General features: G+C 40.5%; 1 protein-coding gene across 1 annotated transcript in view; it reads left to right on the top strand.

Moving 5' to 3' along the window:
• Positions 1-10,624, top strand: part of fntb (farnesyltransferase, CAAX box, beta) — an 80,923-nt gene extending 70,299 nt beyond the window's left edge. Inside the window, exons 10-12 of the mRNA XM_043698076.1 lie at positions 3,329-3,440; positions 6,582-6,696; positions 8,630-10,624. Coding sequence (XP_043554011.1) covers positions 3,329-3,440; positions 6,582-6,696; positions 8,630-8,734 — 332 coding nt within the window. The 3' untranslated portion in view covers positions 8,735-10,624. The remainder of the gene's footprint in view (positions 1-3,328; positions 3,441-6,581; positions 6,697-8,629) is intronic.
• Positions 10,625-19,219: the final 8,595 nt, after the last annotated feature.

Here is a 19,219-nt window from a genome sequence, read left to right as displayed (position 1 = left end):
TCTAATCTGACATAAGTTCCCACCTATCATGGTATCATCTGTGAATTCAGCTGCCATACTCTTTCTCTAATCATTTGTGCCTTTGGTGAGGCCTGCTTTGGTGCTGTGGCAGACCATTAGACATAGGAGCAGAAATTAGGCCATTCAACCCATCGAGTATGCTCCACCATTAAATCATGGCTGAAAGGTTTCTCAACCCCATTCTCCTGCTTTCTCCCTGTAATCTTTGATCCCCTTGATACTCAAGAACGTATCTCTGAGTCTTAAATATACTCAATGACCTGCCCTCCACAGCCTTCTGTGGTAGTGAATTCCATAGGTTCACCACTCTCTGGCGAAAGATCTTTCTCCTTATCTCTGTTCTGAAAGGTCTCTTTACTCTAAGGCTGTGCCCTCGGGTCCTAATCTCTCCTACCAATGGAAACACATACTCTGTCCAGGCCATTCAGTATTCTGTATGTTTCAATGACAGAGGAACCCTGATTATCTGAAGGTTAGGGGCAAGGAGTATTTTGTTCGGTTAATCGAATGTCGGATAACATAAGTTAGCCATGCATAACATAGTTTAGCCATATTTATAAAGATGGGAGCGGGGGGAGAGAATCTACAGAGGAACCTCGATTATCCAGCATTCGATTATCCAAATTTCAGATTATCCATACAAAATCGCAAGGTCCCGACCTTCGGTTAATCTGAAATTTGGATGTACAGCTCAGAAACAGACCCTTCGGTCCAACTTGTCCATGCTGACCAAATATCCCAACCCAATCTAGTCCCACCTGCCAGCAATGGGCCCATATCCCACCAAACCCTTCCTATTCATATACCCATCCAGGTGCCTTTTAAATGTTGCAATTGTACCAGCCTCCACCACTTCCTCTGGCAGCTCATTCCATACATGTACCACACTCTGCGTGAACATGTTGCCCCTTAGGTTTCTTTTATATCTTTCCCCTCTCACCCTAAATCTATGCCCTCTAATTCTGGAGTCCCCCACCCCAGTGAAGAGACTTTGTCTATATATTGTAACCATGCCCCTCATGATTTTATAAACCTCTATAAGGTCACCCCTCAGCCTCCGATGCTCCAGGGAAAACAGCCCCAGCCTATTCAACCTATCCGTATAGCTCAAATCCTGCAACCCTGGTAACATCCTTGTAAATCTCTTCTGAACCCTTTCAAGTTTCACAACATCTTTCCGATAGGAAGGAGACCAGAATTGCATGCAATATTCTAACAGTGGCTATCAACCTGCCACTCCACTTTCAAGGAGCTATAAACCTACTCTCCAAGGTCTCTTTGGTCAGCAACGCTCCCTAGGACCTTAGCATTAAGTGTATAAGTCTTGCTAAGACTTGTTTTCCCAAAAAGCAACACCTCACATTAAATTAAACTCCATCTGCCACTTGTCAGCCCATTGACCCATTATTTGGGCTAATGTTTTTGGGCGGCACGGTGGAACAGTGGTTAGCGCTGTTGCCTCACAGTGCCAGAGACCTGGGTTCAATTCCCGCCTCAAGGGACTAACTGTGTGGAGTTGGCACGTTCTCCCCGTGTCTGCGCGGGTTTCCTCCGGGTACTCCGGTTTCCTCCCACAGTCCAAAGATGTGCAGGTCAGGTGAATTGGCCATGCAAAATTGCCCATAGTGTTAGGTAAGGGGTAAATGTAGGGGTATGGGTGGGTTGCGCTTCGGCGGGTTGGTGTGGACTTGTTGGGCTGAAAGGCCTGTTTCCACACTGTAATGTAATCTAATAATCAATATCCCGTTGTGATCTGAGGTAACATTCTTTGCTGTCCAATGCACCTCCAATTTTGGTGTCATCTGCAAACTTACTAACTGTACCTCTTGTGCTCACATCCAAATCATTTATATAAATGATGAAAAGTAGTGGACCCAGCACCAATCCTTGTGGAACTCCACTGGTCACAGGCCTCCAGTCTGAAAAACAACCCTCCACCACCACCCTCTGTCTTCTACCTTTGAGCCAGTTCTGTATCCAAATGGCTAGTTCTCCCCGTATTCTATGGGATCTAACCTTGCTAATCGGTCTCCCATAGGGAACCTTGTCAAACGCCTTACTGAAGTCCATATGGATCACATCTACCACTCTGCCCTCATCAATCCTCTTTACTTCTTCAAAAGACTCCATCAAGTTTGTGAGACATGATTTCCCAAGCACAAAGCCATGTTGACTATCCCTAATCAGTCCTTGCCTTTCCAAATACATGTACATCCTGTCCCTCAGATTCCCTCCAACAACTTGCCCACCACCAACATCAGGCTCATTGGTCTATAGTTACCTGGCTTATCCTTACCACCTTTCTTAAACAGTGGTACCACGTTTGCCAATCTCCAGTCTTCCGGTACCTCACCTGTGACTATCGATGATACAAATATGTAGCAACCTAATTCCAGAAATTCAAAATCTGTGCTTCAGGGAGGATTGGCATAGATTTTCAAAGCCACAGAACTTTGAAGAAGCGATTACCACCAGGGAACGTAGTTGATCTTGGAGAATAGTTTGGAGGTGGCATGAGATCAGATGGGGGAGAAAGTAGTCAACAATGAAGCTTCAGATTCTGGTAGGAAGCTGTTTGCTTTGTAGAAAATGGGGGATGTTTTTAAAATTTTGTGTGTTTTTAAGCATTGAGCAAGGAAATGGTCAGAGATTATCATTATTAGGAGCATTATAACTAATTTCAACAGCTGAATTATGTTGACATTGGGGTTTTCTCTCTGAATTTATTTGAATGGTGAAGTTATTTCCAGTTCCACTAACTTTGTTGCTTTGCCTTGTAATAAGGAGTGGAGGATTTGTTTTTGTTGCAGTGAAGCTGAAGTATTAATGCTATAATGTACACTTCTCCCTGCTCCTTAACTTGCATATTCTCTCTGGATTATATATTTGTCCTTAGACCTTTTTTAAATTTGTGTCTGAGTGTTTCCCCATGGTAGCAATGTGATATTTCCATTCGAGTTTATCAGTATTTCCATAAGTACTTGAGCCAAAACTGCAAAAGCTTAGTTCAGTATGAGATTGTTAGAGGAAGGAGCATTTCATTCTTTTGCTGAAGACTGGATTCTCACCATATTCCAGAAGGACAGTCTTCCACATTCCTTGAATTCACATATATGTTAAGGAATTGATGTCAGTGGACACAAGTATGTTTATTTGGTTCAAAATATTTGGTGGTTCTTAATTCTTTAATGGAATGTGGATATTGCTGGCATGACTAAAGCTTGTTGTCCATCCTTTCTGCCCTTGAGAATCAGTGATTCTAGTTTCAGGTTGATGTGAACTCCTTATACTATGTAATGCTTTGTAGGGAATGATACTCTCAGTATGACACGCTGGATGTTCCATCAAGGAGCCCTACAAGAGTACATCCTACTTTGCTGTCAGAATTCTACTGGGGGATTGCTGGACAAACCTGGCAAGTGAGTGGTACCTTTTTACTGTGTGCACAATATATTGTCACTTGACTTAACACAACTGATGTATGCACTTACCAGTCCTGACTGGTGAAATAAAATACTAATTATAAGTGCATCCTTTATCAATGCATATTTGTTGTGATGTGTTTAAAGTCCCTACTTGACTCTAATATACTGTACACTGATAGAACAGGTGCAGGCATGATAGGCTGAATGGCCTTGTGCACTAATAACTTTGTGATTCTGTGACACCTGAATACATTGTAACATTGGGGACCAAAAAGACAGGGTGCAATGCTGAATACTTGGTTGTTTGTCAAGGATATAGTTTTAAGAAGCTGCTTTAAGAAGCTGGTGTTTAAATTACTATAAGCGTTTTTTTTCGGTACTTGTTAACAAGTATGACAGACAATCAAAATAAAACATAGGCTGGGACTGCTTTCCCTGGAGTGTCGGAGGCTGAGGGGTGACCTTTATAGAGAGGTTTTTTAAATCATAAGGGACATGGAATAGGGTAAATCAACAAGGTCTTTTCCCTGGGGTAGTGAGGGAGGGCCTAGGTTTAGGTTTAGGGTGGGGAAAAGATTAGATTAGATTAGATTACTTAGTGTGGAAACAAGCCTTTCGGCCCAACGAGTCCACACTGACCCTCCGAAGAGCAACCCACCCAGACCCACCCCTACATTTACCCTTTCACCTAACATTACGGGCAATTTAACATGGCCAATTCACCTAACCTGCACATTTTTGGACTGTGTGGGGAAACCGGAGCACCCGGAGGAAACCCACGCAGACACTGGGAGAATGTGCAAACTCCACACAGACAGTTGCCTGAGGCGGGAATTGAACTTGGTTTCTGGTGCTGTGAGGCAGCAGTGCTAACCACTGTGCCACCATGCTGCTCACAGTTTAAAAGAGACCTAAGGGGCAACTTTTTCACACAGAGGGTGGTGCGTGTATGGAATGAGCTGCCAGACAGAGTGGTGGAGGCTGGCAATATTATAACATTTTAAAAAGCATCGGGACGGGTATATGAATAGGAAGGGTTTAGAGGGATATGGGCCAAGTGCTGACAAATGGGGCTCGATTAATTTGGGATATCTGGTTGGCATGAACGAGTTGGACTGAAGGGTCTGTTTCAGTACTATAATTCTCTGACTCTGATTACTTAAACTTTAGTGCATGTAGCAACCAAAATAAATTTGCTCAAATAAGTAAGTTTAAGCCTCACAACCAACTTAGTGACTACCCAATTTAATGGTGAAATTTAGATATGATTCCAGGCAACACTCTCTACCTCTGATTTCCAGGGTTCGATCCTTGTACAGTGTGATTCTCTTGGGTTCTGCTACTAAATAATCCTGAGGTTGAATTCTTACAGGATTTTCTACCTTGTGAAGTTTCTGATGAGAGATAGTCAGAGAGATGTACAGCATGGAAACAGACCCTTCAGTCCAACCTGTCCATGCCGACTAGATATCCCAACCCCTTCTAGTCCTACCTGCCAGCACCTGGCCCATATCCCTCTAAACCCTTCCTATTCATATACCCATCCAAATGCCTTTTAAATGTTACAATTGTACCAGCCTCAACCACTTCCTCTGGCAGCTTATTCCATACACGTACCATCCTCTGCATGAAAAGGTTGCCCCTTAGGTCTATTTTATATCTTTCCCCTTTCACCCTAAACCTATGCCTTCTACTTCTGGATCTCCTACCCCAGGGAAAAGACTGTCTATTTATCCTATCCATGCCCCTCATGATTTTGTCAACTTCGATAAGGTCACTCCTCAGCCTCCGACACCCCAGGGAAAATAGCCTCAGCCTATTCAACCTCTTCCTGTAGCTCAAATCCTCCAACCCTGGCAACATTCTTGTAAAACTTTTCTGAACCCTTTCAAGTTTCACAGCATCTTTCCGATAGGAAAGAGACCAGAATTGCACACAATATTCCAACAGTGGCCTAATCAATGTCCTGTACAGCCGCAACATGACCTCCCAACTCCTGTACTCAATGCTCTGACCAATAAAGGAATCCTTTAGTTCCATTTATTCTTAACATTGATTACATTTCAGGAGTCCAAGTCTGTAGCTTGCCGCCTTAATCAAAAGTAGCTTTGTTGTTACATTCGTTGTTAACTGTCTATTTGAAACACAACTTGCCCTATCGTTAGTCCCTTCATCTCAGAACATTCCTCATGCAAGCAATCTTAATTGCCCATTTGTCAGAAGGCAGCAAGTTACTAAGCACTTGTTACCTCCTCTCTCCCAGGAAACAGTTTATGTTGTTTCAACTCCTTTTTCCAGGTTAATTGGCATGTTGGTTTTAATTCCGTTATAATAGTTTCTCCTTGACCTTTTTAATCTCAGGAAACCGTTTATTCCAGAAAGAGTTGTTGATGATTCTTTTAATCCCTGAACAGTTATTAAAGTTCTGAAGTTTACACTATCATGCTGTGGATTACTTTGCTGCTAAAGTATAAACAAAAATTGCCATATTGGATCTGTTTTTCATCAAGAATGATGTAAGGTGCTTCATTAGAGAATGGTGTTTCCAGCGGTGAGATTGTCTCTTAAATGTTTAGGGTTACTTCAGCATCACTCTGATTGTGACTAATTCCCTTTTGGTTTCATAAAGCAAGGTCAGTTTTTTCCAATGTGACCTAAGCAGCAAGTTTTCCCTCAGTTTGAATATTGTGCTGGGATTCTGGTTTGAGTCAGAGTTTAGCTGATTACAGGTTTGGTTGGTGTCCAAGATGTGCAAGTAAGGGAACTATTTTACATCATGGGGAATTGGAAAAAGCAAGCTAACTGCAGTTTGTAGTAACCTGCAGTAAAGCAAACCAGTTCCATTATTGGTTAGCTTCAGTCTAACAACTGTATAATCTCAAGAAATGGATGTTGGTCACTATATGGTGTAGTCTGCCACTTTCTTGTAGTATTGACCAGTGCATAAGCACCGTGGCAACCTTCACTCTTACTTAATTTGTGATTGTTCAGATTATTCAATGGATTGACCAAAGAAACATTGTGGCTTGAGAAATTAAATGTGGTTCATTTACATACCAGCTTTCATGGACAAATAATCTGACTCCATACGTATATGGTATTGAACCTCATCATATATATATATTTCGTCTGCAGGTCAAGGGATTTTTACCATACCTGCTATTGCCTAAGTGGTCTTTCAGTGGCTCAGCACTTTGGCAGTGGAGAACTTCTACACGAAGTTATTGTTGGCGAAATAAACAATCGGCTGGTAAGCATTATTCAAAACGTACACATGAATTTACAAAATAGAATAGACTATTCAGCCCCTCATGTCTACTCCGTAATTCCGTATAATCATGGTTGATCCATTTGTGTTCTGAATTCCACGTTCCCATCACCCCCAATAATTAATTCCCTGTCTAACAAGAATCTACCCATCTCTATGTTTTAAGATGTTCAATGATCCCACCCACACTGCCTCCTGAGCAGTGAGCTCCAAAGTAGCACACTGAGGGGAAAAGAAAAGACTGCTCACCTCTGTCTTGACAGAGTATCTTTGAATTTTAAAGTATTGTGGCCTAGTTCTGGACTTACAAAAGGAAACATATTCACTTTTTCAAGACTGTTCAGCGTCTTATACACTTCGGTCATATACTGATTATATTGAAATATGTAAGATTCTTACGGGTTTTGATATGGTAGATGTTGAGAGGGCTCTTCTTTTGGGAGAGTCTAGGATAAGAGGACATAAACCCGGAGTGAGGAGTTTTCCGTTAAGAGACAGGTGCAGAGGTTAGTGAATTTGTGAAATTCTTTGCCACAGAGTTTGTCGAGACTGTGTCGTTAAGTATACCCAAGGCCGATACGTTTCTAATCACTAAGGGAGTTGAGGATTATGGGATAAGGCAGGAAAGTGGAGTTCGAGGAATTACCAAATTGAGCATGACCTCATTGAATCTGCTCATCCATTCACTGGGTTGAATTGCTTACTTCTGCCCTATGTGATCCCTAACTCTTCTACTCTAGTTCAAACAAGCCCAGCCCTGTCCAACCCATCCTTAGAAGACAACCCACATGAGAACTAGGAGCAGAAGTAGGCAATTCTTGAGCCTGCTCTGTCATTTAATACAATGATAGTTGACCTCATCTCAGTCTCAACTGCAATTTCCTGCCTGCTCCCCACAATCCTTTAAAAATCTATCTCTTCTTTAAATTTATTCAGTGCCCCAGCTTCTACCACATAGACCTTTTCTATTCAATGCCTTCATAATAAAGACTAGCTGCCATAAGTGTTCTTGATTGTGTTTGTACCTGCAAACTAACTCATTCACAAGAACACCGAAATCCCTTTACAGGATACCTTGGAATTCCACAGTTGTTCTCCAATTAAGTAATTCTGTGTTTCATTCTTCCTGTTAAAGGGAACAACTTCACATTTTCCCATATTATACTTCATCTGCCAGATGTTTGCACACACAACCCATCTATATCCACCTGCAATTCCCTTTTTTTGTCTTCAGAGCATATTTGCCTATCTATATTGGCATCATCTCTAATTTAGCAAAAATACCTGATCTCTCTATCCCACTAAATCTAATTCTAAACTGGGCCTCACCACAGATGCCTGCAGGACTCCACTTATCACATCCTGCCAATCACTTCTGCATCCTTTTTGTTCTCTTCCAGGCAGCGAATCCTCTGTCTTTTCAAAAGTATCTGATTTTCTGCAATGGCCAAAGAACTGAGACATGTAATTCTGCAGATAATAATTCTACAGATGTTAACACTTTTTAAGTCTTCTAGATTATTCCAATATGTTGATCATTAACATCTTTTCATTCTTCTTTGCATTTGTCTCTTTTTTTTAAACACTATCCAAGTGATTGATATTTTAAAAGTATAAAATTGTTAGATTGGAGTAAATAGGAGCAGGAGTAGACCATTTTGTCCACCTGCTATTCAGTGAGATTGAGGATGATCTGATTGTGCCCTTAATTCTATTTGCCTGCTTGTGCCCCATGACTCTCGCCTGTTTGACAATGAAACATCAGAGTAATTGAGCCTTGAATACCCGGCCTCCATTTCTGTCTGTGGAAGAGAATTCTAAAGACAAATAACTGACTCTTTGCAGTTTCATGTACATTTACGTATGTAGGTTAAAAGTGGAAATATATACTCTGATATTTCTTTTCCTTCAACAGGAACCAATCCATCCTGTATACAACATTAGTCCTGAAAAAGTAGCACAAGCTGTTATGCACTTCCTCAAGCTACCAGTACCACAGATGAAAAGCAATTCAAATTAAATTCATTATGTATTCAAAGTAACTAACTTTCCAAGTACAAATTGTGTAACCTGAGTGCAAAGAATTGTGGTTTACAAAGTAAAATGATTCACTTGAAGCAGGGACTAGTATCAAGTTATTTTCTTCTGACAACAACAAGCCATTGGCACTGCCTATACTGTGACTGACTAGTCTATGTTCAGCAACTTGCTCCTCAATGCTGGAGAAAGTGTGGTATCTGTAAGTGTTCTTAGTTTTATAACTGAATTCCTCAGTAAAACCGAATAGGATTAGTGCAAGTATAGCACTGTGCTTTATATTGGCTTCAGAAATAATTTATCACAGTTGCAATAAAAATAATCTTTTCAAGCATTCCATTTTGTCTGAATGAATTTTCATTGTTTCATTGTTTTATTGTGCTTTTCTTTTTCTATATAAAGGATTATGTTGCTTATTGGATGACCAAAGAATTGTTGAATGCCTGAGACTTAAGTTGAGCAGTTTATTGTATGTTTTGAAAACTTGTCATAATAAAATGTGTTTAACTGAGAAGGTGATAGTTCATCATACCTTATGGATGAAAATCATGCCTGGAAACGCAAAATAATCAATGGGATAAAAATAGAAAGGCCTGCAGAATGTCAGCAGTAGTAATGGCATCTGTGGAGAGAAAAACATATTTAATAGTTTGTGTGCAAGAATCATACTGGACTTGAAACATTAACTGATTCTTTCTCTACAGATCTGCCAGAGGCTGCTGACTTTCTCCAGCACTTGTTTTAGTTTCAGATTTCCAAAATCTGCAGTATTTTGCTCTTACAATAATAGTACATTTTAAAAAGCTTTGTCTTCATGTTTTCGACATTTTAATCAACTTGTTCAGAAATGTAATGATACAGTTTGACTTGAACCTTGGACTTCTGACTCTGAGCTAGGGACACTACCACTTCACCACAAGAATCCCTTCCTCTTGTTTTTTATGCTGTAATATGACCCAGCACTGCTTAATGACAGACAAATGTAAGAGACAGGTTTTAGGCTTGCTGAGTGTCACAGCTGTATCACCTGGTCCTGTTCTGCCAACATTGTAAAACATAGAAGTCTCAAACATTTTTGAGAATTGCACTTGACAGTCCGAGGTTTCAAACCAGCTGTTTTACTGGAACTTCAATCACAGATTCTCAGTCAGTCAGGAATATGAATGGTTCCAATTCCACCCATGTCCTGACTGGAGTCACTTCGGTATGCATGTAGTTTGCCTTGTTGGCCAATGGAAAGATCTTGCAGTGCAAAGATTGATTTTTCTAATTAAAGTTGGCAATATATGTACAAAGTGAATAAAGTTGCTTCTCTTCACAATGGATCTATTGTGAAATAACATTGACAGATAAGTGCCTAAGCTTCACTTGGTGCCTCTCACTACATATTGTCTGTGATTGCAATACTCCTGAGCCCACATCAGAGGGTATACTAACTGTTGCATTAAAACTATTTCTGTAAAGCTTTTTTTAAAGTAACTTAGCAGTTTGATTGCAGGTATAAACATTGAACTTCTTATGTGGCTATGACCAAGAGTTAACCCCATCATGTTAGTAATTTTAAAAATGAGTAATACTCTCTGTGGTTTATCTGAAAATTAATGTTTGGATTGCTTGCCATCAAAATTAAACTTGCTCCAGGTTGTAAATAATTATTTTCCATGTGAATTCTTTGTTTTAATGTGGAAATGTTGAAATGTGGTAAGTGATGTTCCAAACGGATTAGTTTAAATGAAACCTCTTCAAGGACATTGTAATTTCGACTATCTTCTATCAAATTTATTGTGTGAACTTGTCTGTTACAGCACATAGGTGTGCAATTTTTATACCTATTTCACTTGTTTAAAAATTAAAAATCACCTTTGGTTTTGAATTTCTAATCTTGCTTCTGCATGTTTACATCTTGCTGTTTGTATCTGAGGGGGTGAACCAGTTTTGCTTTTAACACCAACTGCAAATTGGACAAAGATTAGCACAACACAAGCATCTGTGCTAGAAAATGTACCTTTTATTTAGATATGCAGCTATTCACACCTTGTTCACATCTGGCATACGTTAATAAAATATTATGATATTTTGTTTTGTGCAGTGATACTTATTGGCCTGGATTTTGCAGTTCAGTGTTAAATGCAGAAATCCAGATGTTGCTGTCAGTGCTTCCCAGCTAGTCCAGATTGTGCCTATGTAGTTCCTAGAAATGAAAACATCATAAATCACAAGTTGCTGTGAATGTTGGAAATCTCAAATAAAATCAGTGTGGGAAATATTCAGCATATCTGCAGCATCTATGGAAGAAAAAACATTGACACTTCATCAGAGCTCTGCACTTTCATTTTTTTGTGTTACACCACCATTTTGCTGTAAAATTCCTTGATAAATGTTGCAACTTGCTGAATAAGGTGCAACTTATTTTGAAACAGTACACTAAGTTCATAATTAATGTAACAACTTCTCTGAAAATCTAATTTTGTTTGTGAAATCTCAAATGTGTACAGTGATATATTTGAAAGGTTTTTAATTGTTTTGAAGTTTATGATCCTTCCTATACCTTAATCACAGTAAGACACAATCCTTAAATTATTCTCTGTAAAATGATTAACAAATGAAGGATGTTCAGTACATTTTATTTCCTGACTCTCATCAGTGAAAACTCTTCAATCAGTTTTTGTGCAACCTATTTGATGTTACTAATATTACTGGGTGATGGTGATTGTCAGTAGTTGACAGCAGAATCCAGTTATGTTGGGCAAGTTGGGCATGTTACAGAGTCTTTTAACACATGACCATTATCTTGAGAGAGGTTAGTTTGTTCAGCAAATATGACAAAATTCCTCTGTTTTGCAGTTGGATTTTAACTTGAACGTAAGCAGAAATACGGATTAATTTTATACTTGCAGTAATTAAAATAAACGTTTCTACACCTTCTATTTATACCTTTGATCTCTAGTCGTCATGTTATTTTGCCAAAGTAGGGCAATTGCCTCAACAAGCCATTATGCAAACCTAATACTGGAGTTCCAGTTAGATTAGATTAGATTACTTACAGTGTGGAAACAGGCCCTTCGGCCCAACAAGTCCACACTAACCCGCCACCCACCCAAACCCATCCCCATCCCCCTACATTTACCCCATCACCTAACACCATGGGTAATTTAACATGGCCAATTCACCTAACCTGGTGGACTGTGGGAGGAAACTGGAGCACCCGGAGGAAACCCACGCAGACACGGGGAGAATGTGCAAACTCCACACTGGGGTGGGAATTGAACCCAGGTCTCTGGCGCTGTGAGGCAGTAGTGCTGACCACCGGGCCACCTACATTTATTTGCTCATAATTTTAAGTAGCATCAAAGCATAATGACAGCATGCTTTTAAAATAGAACTCCACTTATTTGATCTTTTTAATGTTTTTTAGATAAAGCTTTTTCAGATAAAAGGATTTCCGATCCCACTCTCTGAACAGTCTGTGGGGAACACACTTACCCAATGCTGGCTGCCTCAAACCCAATATAACCAATAGAGCATTAATTTTCCGGAGAGGAAACCTCTGCCCCCCACTTGGGAGGAGGGCCTACTTCAGAAAGCTGTCAGATAATCAGATTGGCCAAAGACTCAGTAATCCTGCCAGCACCAGTTATTGAGTGACCCAACATGGTATGGTAGGCAGTCTCCAGAGGTTAAGCCATCATATTCAGACTGGGTAATTCTGGGGTTCATGTAGTCGCGTGGGTGAAAGTCTTGATGGCCGGATGGAGGAGGTGGATTGTAGACTTTGGGGGAGGGATGTTGATAAGGATCCACTAAGAGGGGCGTGCTGTACTTTGTGCCTGAAGACGGAGCAAAATGGTTTTCCAGGCTAACTCCCCAATTGTGAATTCTCTCTCACCACCTTTCAGCCTGCAAATTGAAGCCAGGTAGAAAGTGTCCAGTTAAGGGCCTCCATCAGGGAAAGGGTGGGCAGCACAGGCCTCCCTCATCCCATAATCATTTTACCAACTGGATTGCAGCAGTTTAACAAAGCAGATCACTACCAATATTTCAAGGACAACTATGAATAGGCAATAAATGCTAGCCCAGCCAGTGATTCACACATTCCACAAGTGATGAAAAACAATGCAAAATTCCTGACTGCTTCAGGTAGAAAGAAATGGCAAATTTTATTGCAGTCAGATTAGTGTTAAAAAAAAAAATCAGCCCAGTTAGTCCTCAGTAGCATACACTGATTTTCTAGGTGCACGAGCCTCCAGGGTCTGTGTACAGCAGCAATTTTGGAACCGTAAGTCAATGCTGCGATTGTCCGAAAGCCACCTAATTTTAATGGCTCCCTGCCTATTAATCTAGTCCCATTTGCCAGCACTTGGCTCATATCCCTCTAAACCCTTCCTATTCAGCTACCCTTCTGGGTGCCTTTTTAAATGTTAATGGTTCCAGCCTCCACTTGGTCTGGCAGCTCATTCCATATGTGCACTACCCTCTGTGTGAAAAAGTTGCCCCTCTGGTACCTTTTAAATCTTTCCCCTCTCACCTGTGCCCTCTAGTTCTGGATTCCCTCACCCCAGGGAAAAGACCTTTTCTATTTATCCTATCCATGCCCCTCTTAATTTTATAAACCTCTATAAGGTCACCCCTCAGCCTCTGACACTCCAGGGAAAATAGCTCCAGCCTATTCAGCCTCTCTTTATAGCTCAAACCCTCCAATCCTGGCAACATCCTTGTAAATCTTTTCTGAATCCTTTCAAGTTTCACAACATCTTTCTGATAGAATTGCACGCAATATTCCAAAAGTGGCCTAACCAATACCCTGTACAGATGGAACATGACCTCTCACCATCTACACTCAGTGCTCTGACCAACAAAGGAAAACATACCAAATGGCTTCCTCACTATCCTATCTACCTGTGACTCCACTTTCAGGGCACTATGAACCTGCACTCCAAGGTCCCTTTGTTCAGCAACACTCCCCAGGACCTTACCAATAAGTGTACAAGTCCTGCCCTGATTTGTCTTTCCAAAATGCAGCACCTCACATTTATCTAAATTAAACTCCACATCTGCCACCACCCAGCCTATCTGATCAAGATCCCGTTGTACTCTGAGGTAACCTTGTTCGCTGTCTACTACACCTCCGATGATGGTGTCATCTGGAAACTTAGTAACTATACCTCTTAAGTTCCCTTTATATAAATGACGAAAAGCAGTGGACCCAGCACTAATCCTTGTGGCACATCACAGGTTATGCATCAACTGATGAATTCTTTCTTCTCACCTCATAATTTCTACCATCTTTACTAAATTCAATTTTAATAAGATTCTTCATACATTGTTAGCATCTTCAACAATTCCTGTACTGCAGTTTTGTTGAGTGCCTTTCTTTAATTTGAAGCTTGATAGTAATTAAGGGGAAGACTCACCACGGTTGGAGTCTTAATGTGGTACAAAGAAACATATGTTGTCGGAGGTTAACCATCTCAGCTGGAGGACATTTCTGCAGGAATTCCTCAGGGTACTGTTCTCAGCCCAACCATCTTCACGTGCATCATCAATTACCTTCACTGATGTAAAGACAGAAGTGGGGATATTCACTGATGATTATATAGTGTTCTATATCATTCATGGCTTTGAAACTGAAATAATGTGTTGACATGTGGCAATATTTAAATGATGTTCAGATTTTGGCTGATGATATGAAAACAAAGTTATAGTTAGAACCAACTAAGAGGTTGAGGAGCTAGGATCAAAGATAAAATGCATATCATCATGGATACTATTTTCTGGATTGTTACCTAACTGCAGTCCAAATTAGCCTAGGAACAAACAAATCAGAAGGTTAAATATGGTGGCTTAGACAGCAATGTATTTTTGATGCATTAGTCATTGGCACTAAGACTGAGGAAAAGTGAATCTATCCACTTAGTTTAAAAAAAATAAGGGATAGGCCATTTAGAACAGAGTTGAGGAGAAACTTCTTCACCCAGAGAGTGGTGGGTGTATGGAATGCTCTGCCCCAGAAGGCTGTGGAGGCCAAGTCTCTGGATACTTTCAAGAAAGAGTTGGATAGAGCTCTTAAGGATAGTGGAATCAAGGGTTATGGGGATAAGGCAGGAGCAGGATACTGATTGAGGATGAATCAGCCATGATCATAATGAGTGGTGGTGCTAGCTCGAAGGGCAGAATGGCCTACTCCTGCACCTATTGGCTATAAATCAGGCTGGAATCAGTGTCCTGGTGAATTGAATAAATAAGGTAGTAAGGTAGGGCTGTAAATGGAGGATTGGTGAGAAACGGAAGTTTGTTGCACATTATCAGCCCAAGTCTGGTTGTTGTGAATGGGGACATTCCTCCCAGATAATTTATCTCACTGGGCATCCACACCCCTCTGCATGACTCCCCCTTACTTTGCCACTGACTGTGCTCTTTTTCCCTCATCACTGACATATTCCTCCACTCAAAACTTCTCCCACTCCACACCTCTGCTGCTCAAATGTTCCACAATCAATTCCCCGTTCATCTTTTGTGAACTCAACATACTTTGGGGATCTGAACCCCACAACCTGACACCCACCCTGGTGGACCTGATTTCTCCCACCCATCTCAACTTATCCTGGCACCTTACCCACACTGGGCAATAACCTTCTTAGTGAGCCTCCTCTTCACCTGACACTCTGATATCCTGCCACTTACCTGGTACTATGCCCCCAGAACCCTATCTCTCCCCCCTCACCCATCTGACACCTCACCTTCATGGCACCCTTGATAATAGCTGTCAAAGCAACAGTCTTGAGCTTTAAATGTAGAATAGAGCAACAGACTGCTGTGTAAAGGGGGCTGTGTTTTGCTTTCTCCCAACAGCACTGCTTTATGAACAAACTGTCAACTGGCTCTGCATTTCAGGAGGAGACCTGACAGGAATCTTATGTTACAAATCTTCCACTTTTGTTATTTAAAAAATCTAGGGCTGAGTAGGATCTCATGCCAATTGCCACTCCTTGAAAAATCCACTCATTAAAAAATTCACTCATTACATTAAGGAGGAAATGAATGGCAGCTCAGTGTTCAAAATTATGGAGTTTTCATTTGATTTAAAGAGATGAATAAAATGGAAGGGAGTTACAATATTGGTTAAAGAAATAAATACAGCTGTGAAGAGATTAATGTTTGTAAGAACATCAAACTCAATTAAACTAAGGAACAAAGAGGGCAATTGCATTGCTGGAAGTAAATTACAGATCCCCAGACAGATGAGCAAATATGTAGGGGCACTGCTGAAAAATGAAGAGGAAAAGTAAGGAATCAACTACCCTAATATTAACTGGGGTAATTTCATTGTAAATGTATGGAGGGTACAGAATTCTTAAAACATGTTATTAGAACTTCTTCAGTCAGTACACAGCCCAACTCTCAAAGGGGCAGATCTGAACAAAAGTAAAATAAATAACTGTAGATGATCAAAGATTTTGATTCCTATCTCCAGCAGGTCTGGCAGTATTTGTGGGACTCAAAATATTAACTTTTTTTTTCCTCTTGAATTATGCTGTTAGACCTGCCAAGTTTGACCCAGCAATTTCTGTTTTGTTTTGAAGAATTTATGTGGTCAAAGGGAAAAGATATCAGTGGAGGAGGATTTGTGGTAGTAGTAATCATAATTCAGATGGATTTTAAGGAATTATGGAAAAGGATAACAATAGATTTGGAATACAAGTTATCAATTGGGGAATAGCCGAAATAACCAAGCAGAACTATGATTTGACAAAGGTGGATTGGAAAATGCTGCTTGAAATCAAATCAATGTCAAAGCAATGGGGGTAGGGGCCTTTGTGTGGCATAGTGGTAGTGCCCTTACCTCTAGACTGGGAGGCCCAGGTTCAAGTCCCACCTGCTCCAGAGGTATGTAAATAACATCTCTGAACAGGTTGCTCAGAAACATAGATTGATTCTAAAGAATGGGGGTTGTTGAAGGAAGACAGTTTAGAATGTATGTGTTCTCACAAAGAAAAAAGTCCAAATCAAGACATTGCCCTAGTATCAAAGAACACATCGACTAGGACAAGGCAAAAAGCAAGAAAACTTTTGTCAACTACCAAAAGCACAATCCTACAGGTAGCTAAAGGAATGTAGAAAGTACAAGGGTGACATTTAAAAATAGGAATTTGGGAAGGCAAAGAGAGGGAATGAAAACATATTGGCAATTAAAACCAAGGACAATCCAAAGGCATTCTATAAATATATAAAGAGCGAGAGACCAAAAAAGTAATTTGTGGGTAGAAACACAGAGTTTGGGCATAGCTGTTAATGAATACATTGTGCTTGTGTTTACAAAAGGGATGAAGCAGACAGTATATTTCAGGAGTGCAAAACGCTGGATGAGATAAACAAAGTGAGGGAGGATTTATGGATAAATCACCTGATCCGGATGAATTATATCCTATGCTATAAAGGGAATCAAAGGAAGAGATGGTGGATGTTTCGGTAGTCATTTTCCAATCCTTCTTGATTATAGCAATGGGATTGGAGGACTGTTAGGATTTATATTTGTTGAAAGGGCAAGAAGGCCTGAGCTAGTACAGGCAGACAACCTAATCTTGGTGGCAGACAAACTATTGGAAAAAGAATCAGAGATACGGTAGACATCATCATTTTAGAATCAAGATGATTCAATAATAGCACTGATATTTTAAGTGGAGGTCATATCTCACCAACTTAAGAGTCATGAAGATGTACAGCACGGAAACAGACCCTTCAGTCCAACTCGTCCATGCTGACCAGATATCCCAACCTAATCTAGCCCCATTTGCCGGCACCCGGCCCATATCCCTCCAAACCCTTCCTATTCATATATACCCATCCAGATGCCTTTTAGATGTTGCAATTGTACCAGCCTCCATTACTTCCTCTGGCAGCTGATTTAATACTCTGCATGAAAAGGTTGCCCCTTAGGTCCCTTTTATAACTTTCCCCTCTCACCCTGAACCTGTGCCCTCTAGTTCTGGACTCTGTTAAGGCTAGGAATTTTCAAACTTTGTTGCTGTGTGTTTAATACTAAGAACAATATACCTCTGAATTTTACATTAACATTAAACAGGTCTAAATCACAATGTGAACTTATTGGATGTTTAGAAGATCAAAATCTTTTGAAACTTTTATATCATAATTTGGGACCATGCAGAGACTTGAAATTTTGCATTATTCTGAGGATGAACTGCATAACGTAGGCACTCTACCACTATCTCTATCAACTTTGTAGACCCACTCTGAACATTACTATTGCCATGAAAATGATCTTGCTGCTCCTGTGATCGTGAAAGCATCACAAAGTCGTGTGATTGAGAGTTTGCTGGTGCACACCGCAGCCTATTTCTGACCCTGCTGTTGCCGTAAGGTTGAATCTAACATTCTGTCTTTCTGTCCAACACAATTGAACATTTCTCCCCTTAGACAAGAGCAAGCTCAAACTTGCAAACCAAGCTAAGACCTTGGCTAGTCAACTCCCAAAATTCCCGCAAAACAGATGTTGGCTTTTGATTTTATATTTCTTTGGATTATTTTATAAATCTTTCTTTTAATTGTCAGAACATACTTTTTGTTTTATTTGATCAAGATTACTTAAAGCTTTGGATTGATCTTGGCTATACCTCTTTTGTCCAGTGTTATTAGATCTGATTTCAAGTGAGGTTGTGATTTGTGTTTTATCTTCCCCCTCTGGCTTTTCCAAGTGGTTTGGCTTTGCCACCGTTGTCCTGGCTTGGGTTCACCATTAAACACAACTTTTAAGCTAATTGAGTGAGATTTGTTGGATACTATTATTAACACAGCCAACCAACACAATTTGGCTTAGATTTTCTCCATACCACTGAAGGCTGTGGCCATTTAAGAAAGAAAGCAAAATTAAATCCAGATGGATTGTTCTTTGGAAACCTGCAATTTAATTGTTGTACTGGTATCTTAATAACAATCTTGTCCAAAGAACATATCTTCACAAATTTGTTGCTATCAGGCATCATGCTCAACACTTGAGAAACTATTGGGTTAGCTACCTCCCATCTTGCTGCAGTATGTTTGCTGCTTTTTATTCAAATGGGATGTTCAATTTTACCTAAATGCTTCACCTGTAACAACATCAAGATAGTGGTAGAGTAGGGCTCCTGCTGTAGCACTCGTCCACTCCCACTGCTTTTCTTCCCCAGTACCTTCTTATCTTGAGCTCAGATAGCATCAATGGCAGGGAGGGATTCCCAGCATGGACTCGAGTGGGTCCAGCATGGACCTCATGGCAGTGATGAGTGGCTTCGGTGTGGATTGAAGTGAGTCCCTATTTACTTTACCGAGATGAGCATGGGATCTGGCATTGGAATTGGCAGCTGCTACATCAACAAAGACAGCATTGGCAAGGTAGGCCAAGCAGCAAAAGATGGTACCTTAAGATAGACATCGTCAGTGGTTGGGTCCGATGGTGGTGGCGTGAAGCAGAGAT

This window comes from Chiloscyllium plagiosum, chromosome 10 (assembly GCF_004010195.1).
Source record: "Chiloscyllium plagiosum isolate BGI_BamShark_2017 chromosome 10, ASM401019v2, whole genome shotgun sequence".
Lineage (NCBI taxonomy): Eukaryota > Metazoa > Chordata > Chondrichthyes > Orectolobiformes > Hemiscylliidae > Chiloscyllium > Chiloscyllium plagiosum.
The sequence above is the reverse complement of the archived record's forward strand: the minus strand, read 5'-3'. Positions and strand labels throughout refer to the sequence as shown.